Source organism: Anarrhichthys ocellatus, unplaced genomic scaffold (assembly GCF_004355925.1).
Source record: "Anarrhichthys ocellatus isolate YVR2014 unplaced genomic scaffold, GSC_Weel_1.0 scaffold5, whole genome shotgun sequence".
NCBI lineage: Eukaryota > Metazoa > Chordata > Actinopteri > Perciformes > Anarhichadidae > Anarrhichthys > Anarrhichthys ocellatus.
Genome location: NW_022280035.1, coordinates 6,503,061 through 6,520,424, shown reverse-complemented (window position 1 = coordinate 6,520,424; position 17,364 = coordinate 6,503,061). Strand labels below are relative to the sequence as shown.

The 17,364-nt window shown below is 38.9% G+C and overlaps 2 protein-coding genes across 5 annotated transcripts; one reads left to right on the top strand and one right to left on the bottom strand.

Annotated features, from left to right (window-relative positions):
* Window positions 1–1,888: 1,888 nt before the first annotated feature.
* pfdn4 (prefoldin subunit 4) lies at window positions 1,889–6,246 on the bottom strand. Its single transcript, XM_031845750.1, has 4 exons — window positions 6,149–6,246; window positions 5,115–5,222; window positions 4,342–4,482; window positions 1,889–2,538 (listed from the first exon to the last, which is right to left on the bottom strand). Exons 1-4 carry the CDS (start codon window positions 6,176–6,178, stop codon window positions 2,407–2,409), a joined length of 411 nt encoding a protein of 136 aa, XP_031701610.1. The 5' UTR covers window positions 6,179–6,246; the 3' UTR covers window positions 1,889–2,406.
* A 1,794-nt stretch (window positions 6,247–8,040) lies between these two features.
* LOC116382573 (histone H1-like) lies at window positions 8,041–17,358 on the top strand. 4 transcript variants are annotated; one of them, XM_031845745.1, is made up of 10 exons: window positions 8,041–8,128; window positions 8,321–8,380; window positions 8,651–8,729; window positions 10,157–10,162; window positions 10,247–10,356; window positions 13,722–13,901; window positions 14,823–14,879; window positions 15,284–15,319; window positions 16,223–16,429; window positions 16,543–17,358. In XM_031845745.1, exons 2-10 carry the CDS (start codon window positions 8,339–8,341, stop codon window positions 16,651–16,653), a joined length of 828 nt encoding a protein of 275 aa, XP_031701605.1. In that variant the 5' UTR covers window positions 8,041–8,128; window positions 8,321–8,338; the 3' UTR covers window positions 16,654–17,358. The 4 variants fall into 4 exon arrangements, with proteins under 4 accessions (XP_031701605.1, XP_031701604.1, XP_031701606.1 ...); XM_031845744.1 differs by having other exon boundaries at window positions 8,289–8,380; XM_031845746.1 differs by lacking the exon at window positions 10,157–10,162 and having other exon boundaries at window positions 8,289–8,380.
* Window positions 17,359–17,364: the final 6 nt, after the last annotated feature.

Here is a 17,364-nt window from a genome sequence, read left to right as displayed (position 1 = left end):
ATATATATAAATATAAATATATATATATAAATATAAATATATATATAAATATAAATATAAATATATATATATATATATAGTCAATAAAGACAGAAATATTTATATATATATAAACACACTTTTTTTTCCTTTTAATAACATATTTTACATCGTCAGTGAATGTTTTAGTAGCTGAACTTAACATACGAGCGTCATAGTTTTGCCCTTAAAAGCTGTATTTGAAGAAAAATACTTGTTAATGTTGCAAACGGCATCCCACCTTCTCTAACAAATGAGCGATACCGACAGCTTCAGTGGAATATCACACCAATTGAAAAGCTGTACTGAAGGTTCACTCCAAACGGCACAGTTGATAAATACCAACAGCTGTGTCATTAGAGAAGGAAGCAGGGGAGATAGAAACCAACAGAGAAAGAGAAAGAGTGAGAGGCCATCGGGGAAATAAGTCCAGTCATTTCCATGCGTGCATACAATACATTTTGTCAAGGATCACAAGCCCTGATCATTTCCTATCTAATGTGTGCACAGGAAATGGTTTCCTTCCCTTTGTTTCACAAGTTCACCGTTCAAAGATGCCTTTGATCTGCCAACTCCTCTCACACATCAGTTTATCTCAGCCGTGGGAGGATGTGTGAAGATTGTGTTAACTAGGTGACCGATCAGTCACAGTAGGAATCAGGAAAAGCACTGCTGATTTGTTTAAGTTTAACAAATACCTTCTTTGGTTATCTTAGCCTTTATTATAGCCGGTTCAATTTAATACATTTATGGACAGTAACGGATGATTTCACATTGTAAAATGAAACCCAGTGGTGGAAAGTAACTAATTACATTGACTCAAGTACTGTACTTCAGAACAATTTTGAGGTATTTGTAGTACATTTGGGAGGGAAATATTGTACATTTTACATCGACAGCTTACTACTTTTCAGATAATTTTCGTGAAAACACACAAAATGATCTTATAAAATACATTGCATCATTAAAAGGTTAAGCCAATTGTTTGTGAGCCCTTTACAAACAACACAGCGTCTAGTTTGGACCCCTTGTCATGTTCGTTTAGGTCTATGAGGTGTTAGCAGTTCAGTCTTTGAGTATTTCATTTAAATCTTTGAGGTTAAAATATCCAATATTTCACAAAAAGTTAAGATTAGAGAAAAGAAATCTCGATTTGTGTGTTAGACATCTTTTCTTCTTTTTTTAATACATCTCAGATATATCTTGTGACTGCTGAGCGGCCCGACTCCTAGATTCGGAACAACTGAACTAAACTACCTGACTGTGTAAAGCAGTAAGTACCACTTCACATTGATGTACCAGTATCAATCTATCAATCCATTTATAGAATAATATGCAAGTAGAGGGACATTTCTCTGCAGAACTACTTTGGATATTTTGCTGATGACATTTTTGCACTTTTACTTGGGTAGGATTTTAAATTGGGAACCTTTACTTGGAATGGTATGTCTACTATGTAAAGAAGCTGAATACTTCTTCAACCACTAGCAGCATCATTGGAGTAATATATAGATTAAAGGTCTCCCATCTGAGCAGGTTTCAACACATGCTTAGTTATCAGTTTGAATTGAAGAGAAAAAGTCTATTTTTCATATTTCTTTCACCTTTCCTAATGACAATATCTTCAATTCGGTCTCCGTATTTCAGACAGTTTGGTGGATTTCATGGCTCGGCTTTAACTCCTTCATTTCACAGACACAGTTTGTGCTGAATGAGGTCTAAACACACACAGCCACAGATTAAGAGGAACCTCAAGCCTCTAAAACAATGCTGGATGATGTATTTGTCACTCCATTTCTGATTGAGGATTCATTGGCTCAGAATATTTCAGCTTCTCATGTTATGCAGTTTGCAAAAGACAACAACCATGTAGATCAGTAACAGCAGGTACTCATTTAATCAACTTGATTTGATGTGGCAACAACCACGACGGGGCTGAAGGTCAAGCAGAGGGAAAACGTTTAAGGATATCAGCCCTCAGTGCAGAGACAATGTATTTCTTCCTTTAGGGGAGTCAAACAGAGAGTGAGTTCATAAATGAAACAAGCTAAAATACTGAACAGCTGTTTAGTTTCTCATTTTTTTTTTTTTTTTACTTTAGTTTGATCCAGAAAGTAAAAGAAAACATGAACGTTAATTAAGGGACCGAATACAGTACGGTAGAAATGATGTGCATTTATTTAATCTACAAATCTTTCCCTTTGTTGTCCTCGTGAATTAGTTTGAGCTAAAACGAAGAATCATACAACATGGGTGCAAAACAAAAGCCAGGAGCTACGAGTGGAAGCCGTTCATGTCGAGTCCTACTTGACGTTTTGTGGATCTGATACGAGAGCTGCATGAAAAAAAAGTCTGTGCTGGGGCAGCTGTCAAAGTCCATTTCACAGCTCAGCTTTCGTCGGCCTCCAGGTTAATGTTGTTACCGAACTTGGCATAGAGCTGGATCTTCAGATCACCCAATACTTGCAGTATCGCTGACACTCGTTCCTCAAGGCCTTTGACCTCCTGCTCCAGGGTTTCCTGATTACAGAACAGAAACTCCAATTACACGACAAACCGCTGCAACTTCCCCACACGAGGCGAGCAACAATGGACATTTCCATTAAAAATCGGTTTAAATAAATTATTAGACGACTCAATAAAAACACATTCTGAAGACAGGAGGAAACGTGATGGGGAAAGAAACAACGCAAAAATGATTATGTGCATAAATGTGAACTAAATCAGCTATTCTGTACCAGTGGGCAACATAAATAAACTGGAATCTACTCGTGGTGTTTCTGAGATATCACAAGAATGGACCGGGAGGACGCAGTGACCACCTGAAAACCTATTGCCTCTGGCCACGGTGGTCGTTAAATAAAACATCAAATTAAAACACCATCATGACATATCATCAGTTAATTTTAACTGTCACATAGCAAACGTTCCCTCAGATACAGTGGAGAAAAAAAATGAATTGTTTTCTGATGTTTGAGACGTTCCTGCGCCGGCAAAAGCTCCAACGCGTGTGGTGAGGAAATACGACCCTCATAACGGGTTGAAAAGTGAGCGGTTCTCAACACATTTGGCATCGAATGTGTGTAACGAAATGCTCAAAGTCGATGAATACAGGCCGGCACGGTCTGCTTTGGTCATGTGATGAAGCAGCAGCAAGATACAAGGACAGAACATGGAGATCCTGGACGTGACAGAGGGATGGACAAGGTCTAACGTAAAAGGTCAAGGCCTTCCCTTTGTACAGCTGGCTGTGATGAAGCCACGCTCTGCTCCCAAGGACAATATCAAACACTGCTTTGAACCGCTTCTCAAAAGTTATATTCCATGTTGGGAGATTGTGTCAAAGGTTTACACGCAACAAAATAGTAGCGTTGTTTCCTATGGGAGCGTATGACCAAACACCTGTTTTCACACTGCATCAGGGATAACACACTGTCACATTTAACAAGGTGCGACAGATTTACAGAGTGATCTTTGTGTATTTGTGATTCACAGCAACTCAACAGTAAGTAAGCAGAAATGAACAGGCATTGAACAGGTGTCTGACGAGGCACTAAAAGTTATCATGGGTAACACTTCAGCCACATTTGTCAAACCGCGTGCAGAGTGAGAGCTTAAATAGGTTTTGTGCGCACTGTAACTATTTTATTTCGGGCCATTGTGACAGCGCTCTACAACAGCAGAGGCAGGAAAGCACAACAAAAATAGATTGACTATTGTGCGTGAACGTGCGCATGTAGTATGTGAGAACTTTTATTTTCATCACATTTTTGTAACTGTGACTCATCTGAACAAACTCATTTTCTGGTTTCAGAAGTGTTAATTTTAGTGTTTATTATTCAATGTTTATTATTCAGTGTAAGTCAGTACAGGAGTACAGATTGTATATATTAGTTTAAATATAAGGCTGCTAGAATACTTGCCACAGAGCAATGCTTCATTGTCTTTCGATGGAATGGGTCATGATGTACATTTGCGTCAAAGCAATTACATAAAAAATGATCATGATGAAGGAATCATAAGTCATACATACACAACGTTCACTGGCCAGGATGGGACAGAAAACAGTTTGTGATCAGATATTTGCTTGTTTTAAGTAAGATGAAAGTTAACATGTTTAAAGAGAAATGTAAAAAATATATATGCGTTAACTAATTTTAGAGTTGTTGTAGTTACGGTCATACTAGAGGCAAATTACTCATCAAGTTACTTTTTATATCAATCCTCATTGTAAGAATTCTCCCGATAGTCCTTTAACTTGCTGACTTTGACTTAATGAAAGTATTTTACTGATGATTACAAGTCTGACGTTACAGAACTTACCTTTGCAGCCTCCAGCAGCTCTTGCGTTTCTTCCTGGGTGTGACTGACAAAGACATCGCCGATTTGATATGGGATCAATAGGGCGTCGTCGTCTAACATCATGAGGTCATCGCTGGCATCCTGCAAGTTCTGAAGCGATTTCTGAAGGGAGACATCAGCAGACCGAAATTAGTATCAGTAATTTAGCAGCTGCACTACCTTTTTAGACCACACTTAACTGTAACGTATCCAAACAAATTAAGTTTCAGTGGAATTAGTGTCGATTCAACTTCACGGCTGTTTTTAAAGAATGTACTTTGTTCAACTTAAGAGGTGTAGACAAGGTAGGCGTGAGGGTAGACTAGTTATTAGGAATACTGCTCAGTAAACCACATTAAAATGAACAGAACCAGAAACTACAGCCTCCAAAGCAGCCATTAATTTCATTGAACAGCTCCTTTAAAAAGGGAGATTATGCAGCGTTTTCCTTAAAAACAATGTTTAGACTCACATAAAAATAATCCCTCTCACTCATCACTTATGACCCACTAGGAGTGGTGGCAGTGTGTGTATCTGCAGAGACCACCCTGCCCTCTGCCTGTACTTTATTTATTTTGCTGCGTTCGGGACGTTTCTTATGTCAGTTCAGACTCACAGTATCGGGTCTGAACACAACTCTAGTATTCCTAAACCCCATGATGGTCCAACTCATTTTGAAATATGATTTTTGTAAACATACATGACCACATGGTGAACCCTGAGAATGTGACGTTCACAACACATTCTGTGCTTACTTTCTTTGCTTCTATTTCATTTTTCAGCTCTGTCATCCGACTTGTGTTCCGGGCAAATTTATTGATCTTCTGTTGGTCTGCGAATGTGACATTCACGTCTTCAACGGCCTGCAAACAAAAAGGATAGAAAAGTTAAAGCTGTGGCAAGAGTCTGTGTTGGAAAGTTACTCAGTACATTTACTAAATAACTAGTAAATAAAATTCTGAAGTAAATATACTTTACTTGAGTAATACCCTTTTCTGCTACTTGATAATTCTATGCCACTACATTATGTATATGAGAACACCAAATAAATTATTGCTAGCTGTGTATACAATAGTTAAAATTAGTCCGACCGTGAACAGCAGCAACATTTAATTAATGTACACATAAACGCATCAATAATTTAAAGTCAGTATATAATTTAATGTTACATTATTGTTAAGTGGGCTCTCTGCATAATGAGTACCTTTACTTTTGAGACTCAAGTATATTTTGATCCTCGTACAAAACGTAATTCATTTAAAAACTTTGAATGCAGGATTTTTAGAATAACTTACATCTACATTGTGGTATTGCTACTTTTAACGTTATTTAAAAGTACTTCTCCCACTGGTAACGTACACCGGTCAAACCAACATGGCAAACCCCGTTGGTTCGCTAGCATTAATATGAATGCAACGGTTAGCATGCTAGCTAGCTGTGGACGACATCTTGATTGGTGGCCAGTCACCGTTACCAAATATCACTGACGGCGGTGAGCTGCTTATCACCATTATCTTAATGCTGGTGAATTTTTCAGGGCTCTTGGTTGCATAAACACATGACATATCTAGCTGGTGCGTTAGCTAGCAAGGTAACACTTAACGGCTGCTAACTACAACCGTTGACATGAGCTACACGAGGGTGTGACGGTTTTTAAATACATATCTGGCAGCAGCCATTGTGGTTTTCTTCCCAACAAACACCTCTACTGTTTCATATGAGTTCTCAAAAGAGACCGCAACAGAGTGTCTCGAAGACTAAATCCAATTTATCTTTATTTAATACTTACTACAGGTCCCTTCATGGTAGCTGCCATCATGGCTTCCTCGATTGCACAAAGACAGTGTCACTAAACCGAACAATGTGGCTATACCGCCACCTAGCGGGGCGGCATGACAGTGAAGATGGCGGTAAAATGTTTAATAATTTAGTCAGTTTCTACTTGTTTTTCACCATTTTTTCACCTACGCCAACAAACAGTCAACACTGCTAACGTTCTGTAACATCTTTAACTGTCTGCTCCCGGTCATAGACTAACTCTCTTCGTTACCAGCACAAAACACAACATCCCACCAGGCATGAGGCCTTCACTGACCTCCGTAAATGCAAGAACCAATCTTATATAACATCTTAGAACACTTTCTGTAAACACCATAACACCTAACATAACAGGTTAACATTATATGTCTTCAGTCCATTACAATATTGTGGCATCAAACATGGCCGTTCATTTACATCTAGCCTCATAACACAAGACACGTTTATCAATTTCACCACATGGGCAGAATGTAGCCTGTTTGATTTGTAAATATCATTAATCATCTCCAATAACTGTGGTTACAATATCTCAAACAAGTTATTTTATCAACCGGAACTGCTGCTTTGTAATATCTCTACAGCAAACAGTGCTGCACCCAAGTTCAAATATTTACTGAATACACCTGCAAAGCTATAGCACAGTAAGACTATATTTATTCCAATTTCAACTAGCTGCAGATGATATGGGAAGTGTACCACATCATAGATAGATAAATGATGTTGCAACCGGGCAGTATCATGAGAAATCTATTGTTTTGACTACATCTTTATAGTTCTAATGAAGCAGCTTCTTGTAGTGTAGTTCCACTGAAACATGACTACTGAAACTAGTAGGCTGCCATGCGTTGGTACATCATGAAGAGTTTGCTTGAGGTCTCTCAGCTGCGGGCCTTGAATGAAGTCAAAAGTGCACAATCCAAACAGGGGAATCCAACTCCCACCTCAATGTGCACGCCATAGGCTACAATTGAGACATTGTGTTCATGGATTCCAAGCCGTGTCATAATAAATTCAATAAATAGGCTACTGCACATTTGAAGTTCTTTTTAAGATTTTTATTTTGCAGTTGTTTGTGGCAAAACATGCTCAGACACGTTTAGTTGATTTGCATAACGAGGCTTTTGTCAACATGATCACAGCACATTTATTCTCAAAAGTAGGAAACAAACCAAATGATGAGAATCATAAAATAAGGAAGTAATCAGTTGATGGACTAAATTCAGTTTGTCTTTGATCCCTGAAGTCGTCTCAGACAGGCCCGTTTGTATCGATGTATTGAAAGGCCCTCAAAGACATTTAAATAGGACCATGTGATCGTCTTTAAAGACGGATGATTTCATTACAGAGCTCTTTGTGTTTCTTGATTAACTGTGATAATGAAGCAGATAGTTCCAATCAAAAAGCCTTTTCTCAAATAATATCAACGAAATACTTTATACTTCGATAAAGAAAAAGATGCTGCTCATAATGACCTAAATGACGTCGTGCTTAAAGTTTTCCCTTCACAACAGGGTTGTAAGAGAAACATATTTATTTTTGTTTTGACAGTGTGGAAATGTGCCAGGCCAATATCCTTAATCCACATCCTGTTACTTCTCATTTGACAACACAAATGTGCCGCGTTACCACAGTGTGATTGATTAGAGTGTAACTACATTGTTATCATGTTGGGGTGCAGAAAATTCACAGTGAGATTAACATAAGCTTATTAAAAAGCACCAACATGGGCATTTTACTGGAGGCTTTTCACTGGAGGAAATCAATTGATTACTTAAAAACAGTCCCACCCATTTTCAAAGCACACCAACTGTGTATATAGGTGGTTACCAACCGCTTATATACACAGCTGAATAGGAGCAGGAAGAACATCTCTTTGCCACAGTGACAAACTTTCCATATTTATTTTCCTGAAGGAGGATATCACTTGCTTGACTTACAGAGGTGTAACAAGGTAAGATAAATTAATGATACTGATGTTAAGAAGATGCCAAACTACTGTGTGAACAGATTTACAAATTATTTAATCACTCAGTAAGACATTGGTCATTATTTTTGTTAGTTTATGCAACATAAGAAAACTACATTTCTGTTTGTTTCCCTTTTTGTTTCAGTTGAGTCAGTGTTAAAAAGCCTGTGTCTGTAGGTCTCTACTGGCAAAAACATGGGAAACGAGCACTCCAAGAACATTGAGCTGCTGAACACGGTAATATTCTACTAAAACAAAGCTGTAAGGCTATACCTGTAGTATAAATAACTTTGCTGCCTCTAAATCAGTGGTGAGATTCACATGGAACAATTGATGCTAGTTGCCTCTTGAACCGAAGGTGTGAACCCGCAAGTTTTTAAAAATGTTGGATTGGTCAGAGGTTCATTTATAATCAAAACCACTATTTCTGTTGAATTTGAACCCTCTGTAGATACTTATGAGCTGTGGAGCTAACACAGGCCCATGTTTCTTTATTATCTTTTATAGATTGGGACAATTCCTGAGATGCTTGAAAATGTGAAGGGCATCTCTGCAAACATCTCATCTAATGGGATGGAGATTACTGGTGAGTGCATGAGTATTATTATTATTTTTTTTAAATTTCTTCTCGTTAAGTTAAATAATTGAAAAGTAAAACATGATAATGATTTAACTGTGGAATAGTGGTAAAATGTATACTCTAGGACAGATGTCTTCAACAGGGGGTCCGCGAAATTTTTGGTTGATTAGACAATAAAAAAATAAAAAAATAATAATATATATTTCTTTTTCTCTAAACATGAATCTGTCCATTATTTTAATAGTTCAGTATTGTATGAAAGATAACAGGTATCTTTATGCATGGCAGTGGCACTAATAGGCCATCACTCATTTTTCGTTTCCACATTTATGTTTAAAAGGAAAACATCAAATTGAATAGCTTGTATGCATGATTATCATGCAATTGGCAGACAATGTTGATATTGGCATTGGTATCAGCTGTTTATAAAAGGCAGTGGCTCAGCCACCCTACTCACTGTACCTTGCACATGTTTAAAATAAAAACATGAATATATGAACCTGTATATTATTTGAATAGCTTAGTATTGAATGCACAATAAAGAGGTTTACAGGGTACTAGGCCCATTTAATATAAAACACAATTTTATACAATATATAGTCGGGTGTCCCTGCTCCAGCTCTCTATCAGTTTGGGGATCCTTGGCCTGAAAAACGTTGAAGACACCTGCTCTAGGAGAATCCAAACATGAGAGAAGATTTGTTTTTTGCTGATCTTTATTCTGTTATCTGTTTCATTGTATCAGCAGACCTTTTCATGTGTGTGTTGGATTAGTCCTTTGGACTTTTATAAGGCCCTGTCAACACACTGACTCACAGCTGGCCTCTGTCTTGTCTTTGGCTTCCAATGTAAACTATAGGCGTAGTCTCAGACATTAGGAGCCACTATTTGTCCTGTCACGGTGTGGTTGTGTGTCTTTGCGGTAACAATCATGCTGTAGGATTCCCACAGGGACCTGACTTTGTCAAAGAGCTAATGTTGACGCTGGAGATAATGATAATGTCACTTAGCCCAGGTTTACTTCATGGAGCATTGCGCGCGGAGATATCATGCATGAGTTTCATGTTGTATGCAAAGAGTTTAACATTGAAAATCAGCATTGACATGTAATATGTAGTGACAGCTGTGACTTTCTTTGGTAAAGCAGATGTACACACATGAGTAATTATTAGATAAGACGAATTATTGCAACATGGACTTCACATTACAGAAATCCAAATTTAGTCCCAGTTAGTAACATTTTGACAATTTAAAGAACTATAATATATTTTGATCTGTAAATGAAAAACAACAACAGTATTTTCTTGTGCTAGTTTGGTTATTGCAGGTTCCAAACATTGGAATCAAATCTTATATTTTGAAATTTGGTGCCGTGGGCCAACCATTTATTTCACATTTTCTTATAATGGATTCTTTTTTGTCTTTTTTTGCAGTTAACGGTAAGACCACAGTCCAGCAAAATAGCAAGCCCTTCTCTTTAAACCTTGCCACTGAATCAAATGATTTTGTGATTGTCGAATCAGAAGCTGCAGTTGTTTCTCAAATCCTTGAAACCATCTTATTGAAGGAAGAGATGAAGGAAAATAATGTAGACCAAACAGATGTTTGTCTTCCTGCCAGCGATCCACAGACAGTGAGTGCACTTTGTTTGTGTTTGTTTTTTAAAGGTGAAATTCTATATTCTTCTCATTGTCAACTAATTTCATGAAAAGACAGAAAAACAAGTTTTGCCAAAACTTGATATATCTTATTCCTCAGTGCCACAGGGCTGCAATGTTGTTCAAAATGATGAAAAACAAAAATGGTGACACTGATGCACTGCGTGACATGTTCCTTTATTATGGATTGGTGTACTTTATTTTGACTCACTCCTACATACATTGTCCTACTGACAAATGTGTGTTTATCCACGACTGAAAAAGTCCTCAACAAATCCAGTATTTACTCCTGTTTGAGTAGCATTTCCTAAAAAACAACAGTGCCCAGCACTTTTATAAAATTATTTAGCCCTTTCCTGAAAATGAAACTGTATATTTTTGAGCCAAAAAATGTTATAGACGGCAGGAAAATTAGCCCTTATTGAGTAAAGGGACTGCATTGTTGGTTTTGTTCATACTTAGGGTAATATAGAATAATGCCAGTATTATTTGTTTAATGTTTTCGAATCTATAAAACAATCTGCATGCCAAAATGCCTCACATAGATTTAGCCAGTCAAGTACTTTAAGTCGTACATAAACAAATTGAAAGAACGAAATCATTTCTGTAATCACAAAACAATTCCTTTACTGAGAGAATTGTTCTGCTGTCTCAGTGTGATCAAGCACATGGTTGTCTGTGTCTCGGAATAAAGAAAACAACTGTATTTTACTCAAACACAAATGTTAATTTTCATGATAAAGGAGTCAACCTCAAGTGGAGAGGGAGCTGCCACCGTGACCATCGCTGTGCACCGAGAGAACTTTGAATTTCCACGTCGAAAAGCTGTAATATCAACACAAACAGACAGAATAATTGAAGCAGATATTTCAACACAAACTGGTGAGGATGATGATGACACAGCCACCGATACCGAGGGCCCGGTTGAAGAAGTAATCGACATGGAGACCGCAGCAAGCAAAGAAGATCCTCTGAATGAGTTGGCCTGTGACATTGCTGAGGAGCTTGTTGAGGAAACTGCAAACGAGGAGCCCATTGACAACCAGGCAGCTGTGATCATCAATGAGGAAGTGGTCATGAAGATTATTGTGTATGAGAATATAGGGTTCAGAACGGAACGGGTGGAAGCTACTGACAATAAAAAGTATGATCCTGAAGAAGAGAGCATGACTGGGCGTGACATTGCTGCAGAACCAGATTCTAACCAAAAAGAACTCATTATTGAAGATGAAATAGTTGCAGAGGAAAATTGTATTGAAGAAACCTTGCCATTGGAGGTCTATTACAGCCTTCGTGAAGTGGTGGCAGATTGTGTTGAGGCGGTTTTCGCAGCTGTACCTCAATCCACTGGCTTTGCTGCCGTGAACACGTCAGTGCCAGTTGCAGATAAAGTAATTACTGAAGACAATGGTGAAGGAGCAGGAGACATGTCAGTCGATGTAGGGCTGACTGAAACAGCTGAACCTCAGTCTACTGCCGTCACTCCTAAGGCCCAGGAAGCAAATGGCGTTCCTTCCTCAGCAACTACGCTGATGGAGGAAATCTCTGAGGTTGTTTGTGAGGAGCCTAATCCCACACCTGCAAACCAAGACGTGCCTGTAGAGGAACGTGCTGTCCCTCTTGTGACACTACTTCTAGTTAAGGTGGAATCTGCCCATGAAGAGGTCACTGCTGATGATGCTGTTGCCCTCATTGAAGAGCTTCCTGAAGATACTTTAAGCTCTGTTGAGGATGCAGTCAAGCCTGAGTCTATTCCTGAAGATTGTACTACAGATGAGAAGGCGGAGGTTGGTGAAGATGTGAAAGCTGATGTGAGACCAGAACGATATGAAGAAGGAGAACCAAGTCCTGTATTTGTCGATGCTGAGTTGACACTGGAGGCAGCAATCAATGCCCTCTCTCAAGAATTTGAATCGAGTAACATCACTCCACAGGAGACTGCCATGGATAATGGCTTCCTCGTGGAAGAAGAGGTGAGCACTGCAACAACGTATGTGGCCCTTTCTGCAGAACAAGAAGCAAGCATTGCTATTCCAGAGGAGCAAGTTGAGACGGTCGCTGACGAGACAAATGAAGACGCTGTAGGGGCTTTATCAAATGAAATTGAAGCAGTGCCAGAAAGTGTTGAGGACGATGCCACAAACGTAGGTGAGGAACCTGCAGATGTGCCACCGATGGACGCCACAGAAGAGCCTGAGCCTTGCGTTTCAGTCCAAGAGGAACTAAAAGACGAGAATGTCGCCCCAGCCGAAGTGCCAACTGATTCCAATCATGTTGTTGCTGAGGAGCCCGTGGAGGAGAGTTCGAGCCTTGTCGATGAAGTTATAAAACAGATTGTGGTAGAAATCGTTACAGAAGATGTTGTTACAGCTGAATGTAACTTTGTGGCTTCAGAGGAGGTAGCACCAGAGGTCATCGTAGAGGGAGAGACTGAAGAGGAAGCAGAGAATGAATCAAGTGTGAACTCAACAGATTCAACACCGGACTCACAAAGTGTCACAAGAACAGACATGGAAGCTTTAGCTGTCAGGTTGCAGTCCGCTTGTATATCAGTTGTTGAAGAACCAACACATGGGCTTGGTGGTTCAACTCTATCTTCACTGGGGTACGGTATTACTGTTACTATTCATGTAGCCCCAAAGCAAGAACAGCAGTGAAATGTTGAAGGAATTGTCTGAACTTTTGTTTTGAAATTGAGTGGTCTGCTTCCAGGATACCATTTGTTTAATGATATGTGGTAGTAATTGTAACTTGATTGTAAAATGATTTGTGTTTTATCACAATGCAAAGGGCCTCTGTTTTTTATATATCATCAACACATGTGCCGAAACATTTTCCAATAAAATCAAAAATGAAAACCTCTTAATCATTCAGGGTTTTGTTCATTATCTATTTGCATTATTTTGGTCGGTGTTAAGTAAGAAATAATACCTGCTTTAAAAAATAAGGGTAATAATAACTTTGTATAAGAAAGGAATATGAAATTTGAATCAGTTGACGCTGAAGGAATGTGGAAGTGAACAGATTTACTAATGATCTTAAAATCAGAGTCAGTGTTGTTTTTAAAAGATAACCCACCATCAAAACACAGCAAGGTATTTGAGTTTCCTGACATTTCTCAGGGCAGAACTCTCACACATTGTTGAATATCAATGAGTGAGGGGTGGGACACACACATTAATAAAAGGCTGATTGTTGACAATGCCCCGAGTAGGCAGAGGCATGGTTGGAATTGTGTACTCCCATCTCAATGCTGCGATTAAGACACTCACTGCTTGCATTATCAGCGACGCTGCACTAACGTAATTCTAAAAGGCTAATTCTTTGTGATGGTGTATAGGAGACAGCTAACCTAAAGCCAGAGTCAGAATCATTGACGGAGCCAGAGAGTGTGACTCTAGTCTTGGGTCCAGAGGGAGAAAAAGCTCCTGAATCTGACAACGGGAAGAGTCAACCTGTGGAAAACCAAGAGGACAGTATCCCAGAAAAGACTCCAGTTATGAACTTCTTCAAAACACTAGTAAGTGACACAATTTAAGAAATTAAGTGTGGTTTATATGCATTTAATATTTCTAATTTCTTGGAAAATTAGACTGCTTGGGATGAAATATATTGAAGAATTGCTTTAATCAAAAGTGAAAAAAAAACAATCCACCCCTTGTTATCGTCAAATATTACTGAAGGCAAACAGCTGCTTAATGTGAGTGTTTTGATTTTTACTGCAGAAATTTGGTAATTTGTCTGATAAAGAAGGTGATAACAAATTAAACAGTGAAGATGTTGTGTTTAAATTCAAACGGTAAGTCCTCTTGTTGTTGAAGTATATGAAAAAGCCACTTTTACGGCAGCAAAGGTATCCATAGCAAGATCTGTCATGATTACAGTGCCTGGTGGAAAAGCCCACAACAAGCAGCTATTGTATTTCCTCTTCATCGTGCTGTCTTTTGGATTCATGCCGTTTTAAAGAGTTACCATTGCACTAGCCCCATGCTAATCAAGTCTCTGAACATGCGGGAATGTGGTGGCCTATTGTTCAACCCATAGTGTGAGCTCACAAGGGAGGCCTGTACAGTTGGGAGTTGAGATTTGTGAAGATAGAGCGAGGGAAGGCCTACGCCATCTCCGGAGCACAATGGCTGTCACAATGACAGCGCATGTACTGTATGTGCTCTGTCAGGGACCTCAGTGTCCCTCAGTTAGCTTATCATAAAGACCTATGTCTGCATTCATGAAAGCCTTCTGTTTTATCAAAATAATTATTTTTCTGTTCTTGTTACATCAGCTACAGTAGTCACACTGACTCTGTTTTACACTGCAGCTTGCCAGCTATGTGAAATTAAGGTTTAATAACATTTGAAGGTGGCCATTGTCATCTTATTTTTATGTCTGGCAGGAATAAAAGTGATTGAAGACAGTTAATGGTTCTTTCCTTGTTACACAGGTGACTGTCAAAGTAATCAAAAAGGAAACAGATACTGCTGATGCCACTAAAGACCAGGTGACCAGATGTTTATGAAGCATTACATCACATATAAACCATGTTAAATTATTAATTCATCGTGACTGTACCACCGAGGGATTCTTCAGAATAGTTTTCATTTTCTTTGATTTCCTTTCAATATCCAGTTTAATATCATGATTATTGTGGTTAACAAAGCCGAATCAGTGAACTCAGTAATGTTAGGGGCTAATTATTTGACTAGTTCTTTGTACAGTATATTGATTGTGTGTTGAATGCTGTTTGTGCTTCATAACTGGCATACATTTCTGTCTGATATTTCTGATTCCAAAAAAACAATAGGTTCCCCAAATTATATAGACAAGCTTTTTTGCAGACCATTTTGTTTTGCTTCAGTTTAAGTTTATTTCTCTAACTGCTTCCTTTTTTCTGTTGCCAAATAGTCCCAGAAGGAGAACCAACCAGCGGCAACCACTACTGTGAGCACAATGCCCATAAAGTGTTTTAATTAGTTTTTATTTCCCTAGAAAGCATATGTTTACCGGACATAGTTGGATTCAGTTTACTTCTAGAAACTCTGCTTTATTTTCTAACGCTGCATTGTACACACTAATTCATGTTTTAATAGTTTATGTTGGATGAATACCAGGGGCGTTTCTAGGATTCATAGAAAGGGGGGGCTTAGCCCCAAGGAGAGCGGCATGTTTGCGCGCAATGTTTTTTGGGGCCCATTTGGGGCCGCGGATATCCATTGTTTCAGACAGTTCATAGATTGGTTCAATCAGAAAGAGTGTGATTTTGCTCTATAGTTTTATTTGCATTCAGTATATGATAACACAAGAGACAGAATTTCAGGGTCATAGTGAAATTTGACAACACAAATATGAACTTTTGTCAAATAAACAGAGAGAAATAATTTTCCTACTTGTAAAGGAAAGACGGATAAACTAGCTTTCACTATAGCTTTCACCGCGACACTCCCAAATCCTAATTCTTAAAGGGAACGCACACAATGGATGGAGAATGGACCTGACGGTGTCAACTTTACATCGTTAAGTATGATGATAGACTGTTGGATTGTAATTTGAAGGGGGAGAAAACATACAAACTAGAACGCACGCACATATGTAGCATGTTAGAGTTATAAATAACTTGTCCATGTGAGAAACAATAGTTTAATTTAAGCCCCCCTAAAACAGGCATAACGACGCCCCTGATGAATACTTAGTTGCTGAACTGAATTGAATCACTGCTTTGCATTTATCTTATCATACCTCACCTAAAAATGACATTGTGTAAAATGCATTTGCCGTTAAAGGTGACTGTGTGGACAGTTTCCTTTCCAAAAGCTTTTACTTTAACACACGCTCTCTCTTGAATAGGTCGCACAAGTATCTGAGCCGCCCGCAGCACCCAAAGGAATGTCTATCCCACCGCCACCTCCTCCAGAGCCACCGAAAATGGAAATCAAGGCAGAACCAGCTGCCAAAGCCTCACCAAAAGAAGAACCAAAAGCTGATGCAAAGGAATCCGAGTCCCCAAAAGGAAAATCAGCCAAAGTTTCTCTCGGCAAATTCTTCCGTTCAAAGGTAAATGAACAGTAAACTGGAGCTCGCAAGACAAGATCGTTGTGGTTATTCATTTAGACTTTCAGTAAGTGCATGGTCCACTTAGTGTGAAATATACTGTATGTGAATTTGAGGTACTGGTAGGTGTCAAGGCATCCAAAGGCAAGGCTTCAGCAAGTGGAGCCAATGCCCCGGCCAAGTCTGCAGCAGTGGTACAGTGGCACATTATTATAATCTCAAACTGACCATGGCTCATCCTGTTACTAACTGAACAAGAGCTGGTTTGTCTGGAGGTGGCAGAAACGGAACAATTTGCTGTTTCCAAACTGGAACCTGCTGCCATTGTGTAATCCAGACGAATCAGGTTTGCGTTGTACTCTGCAGCTAGACATGTAATAATAGTAATAGCGTGACTTCGGTCAAAAGGTTTCGCTGTAAAAAAAGCCTCACGTTATCTGTTTCTACCACAGTCCATATTTCCATGATGCATTATATTCCCAACATTTAAATTCCATTAGTGATTCATTGAATTAAAAATGATTTGATATTTTGGGAAATACACTTATCTTGCTTACTTGCCAAGCGTTAGATGAGAGGATCAATACCACTCTCATTTCTGTAAGCTAGAATCAAGAGACAATGAGCTTAGCTCAGCACAAAGCTCACTTATAAACACAATGTTTGTGAGGTCTGTGCTGTTAAGTCATCTGTATGTCACATTGAGGTTGCCAGGCAAAACAACTTGCCATTTTTCCACTTCAATTTTCGAGCAAATCAAACAAACAAGTTACAGTGTAATTAGGGTACTTCGCAGGCGCTGGTAGGTGTAGGCTAGGCTAGCTGTTTCCCTTTGCTTCCAGTGTTTATGCTAAGCTAAGCGTATCACCTCCTGGCTTTAGCTCGATACTTAGCTCACAGTCACGAGAGCGGTATTGACCTGCTCATCCAACTTTCGA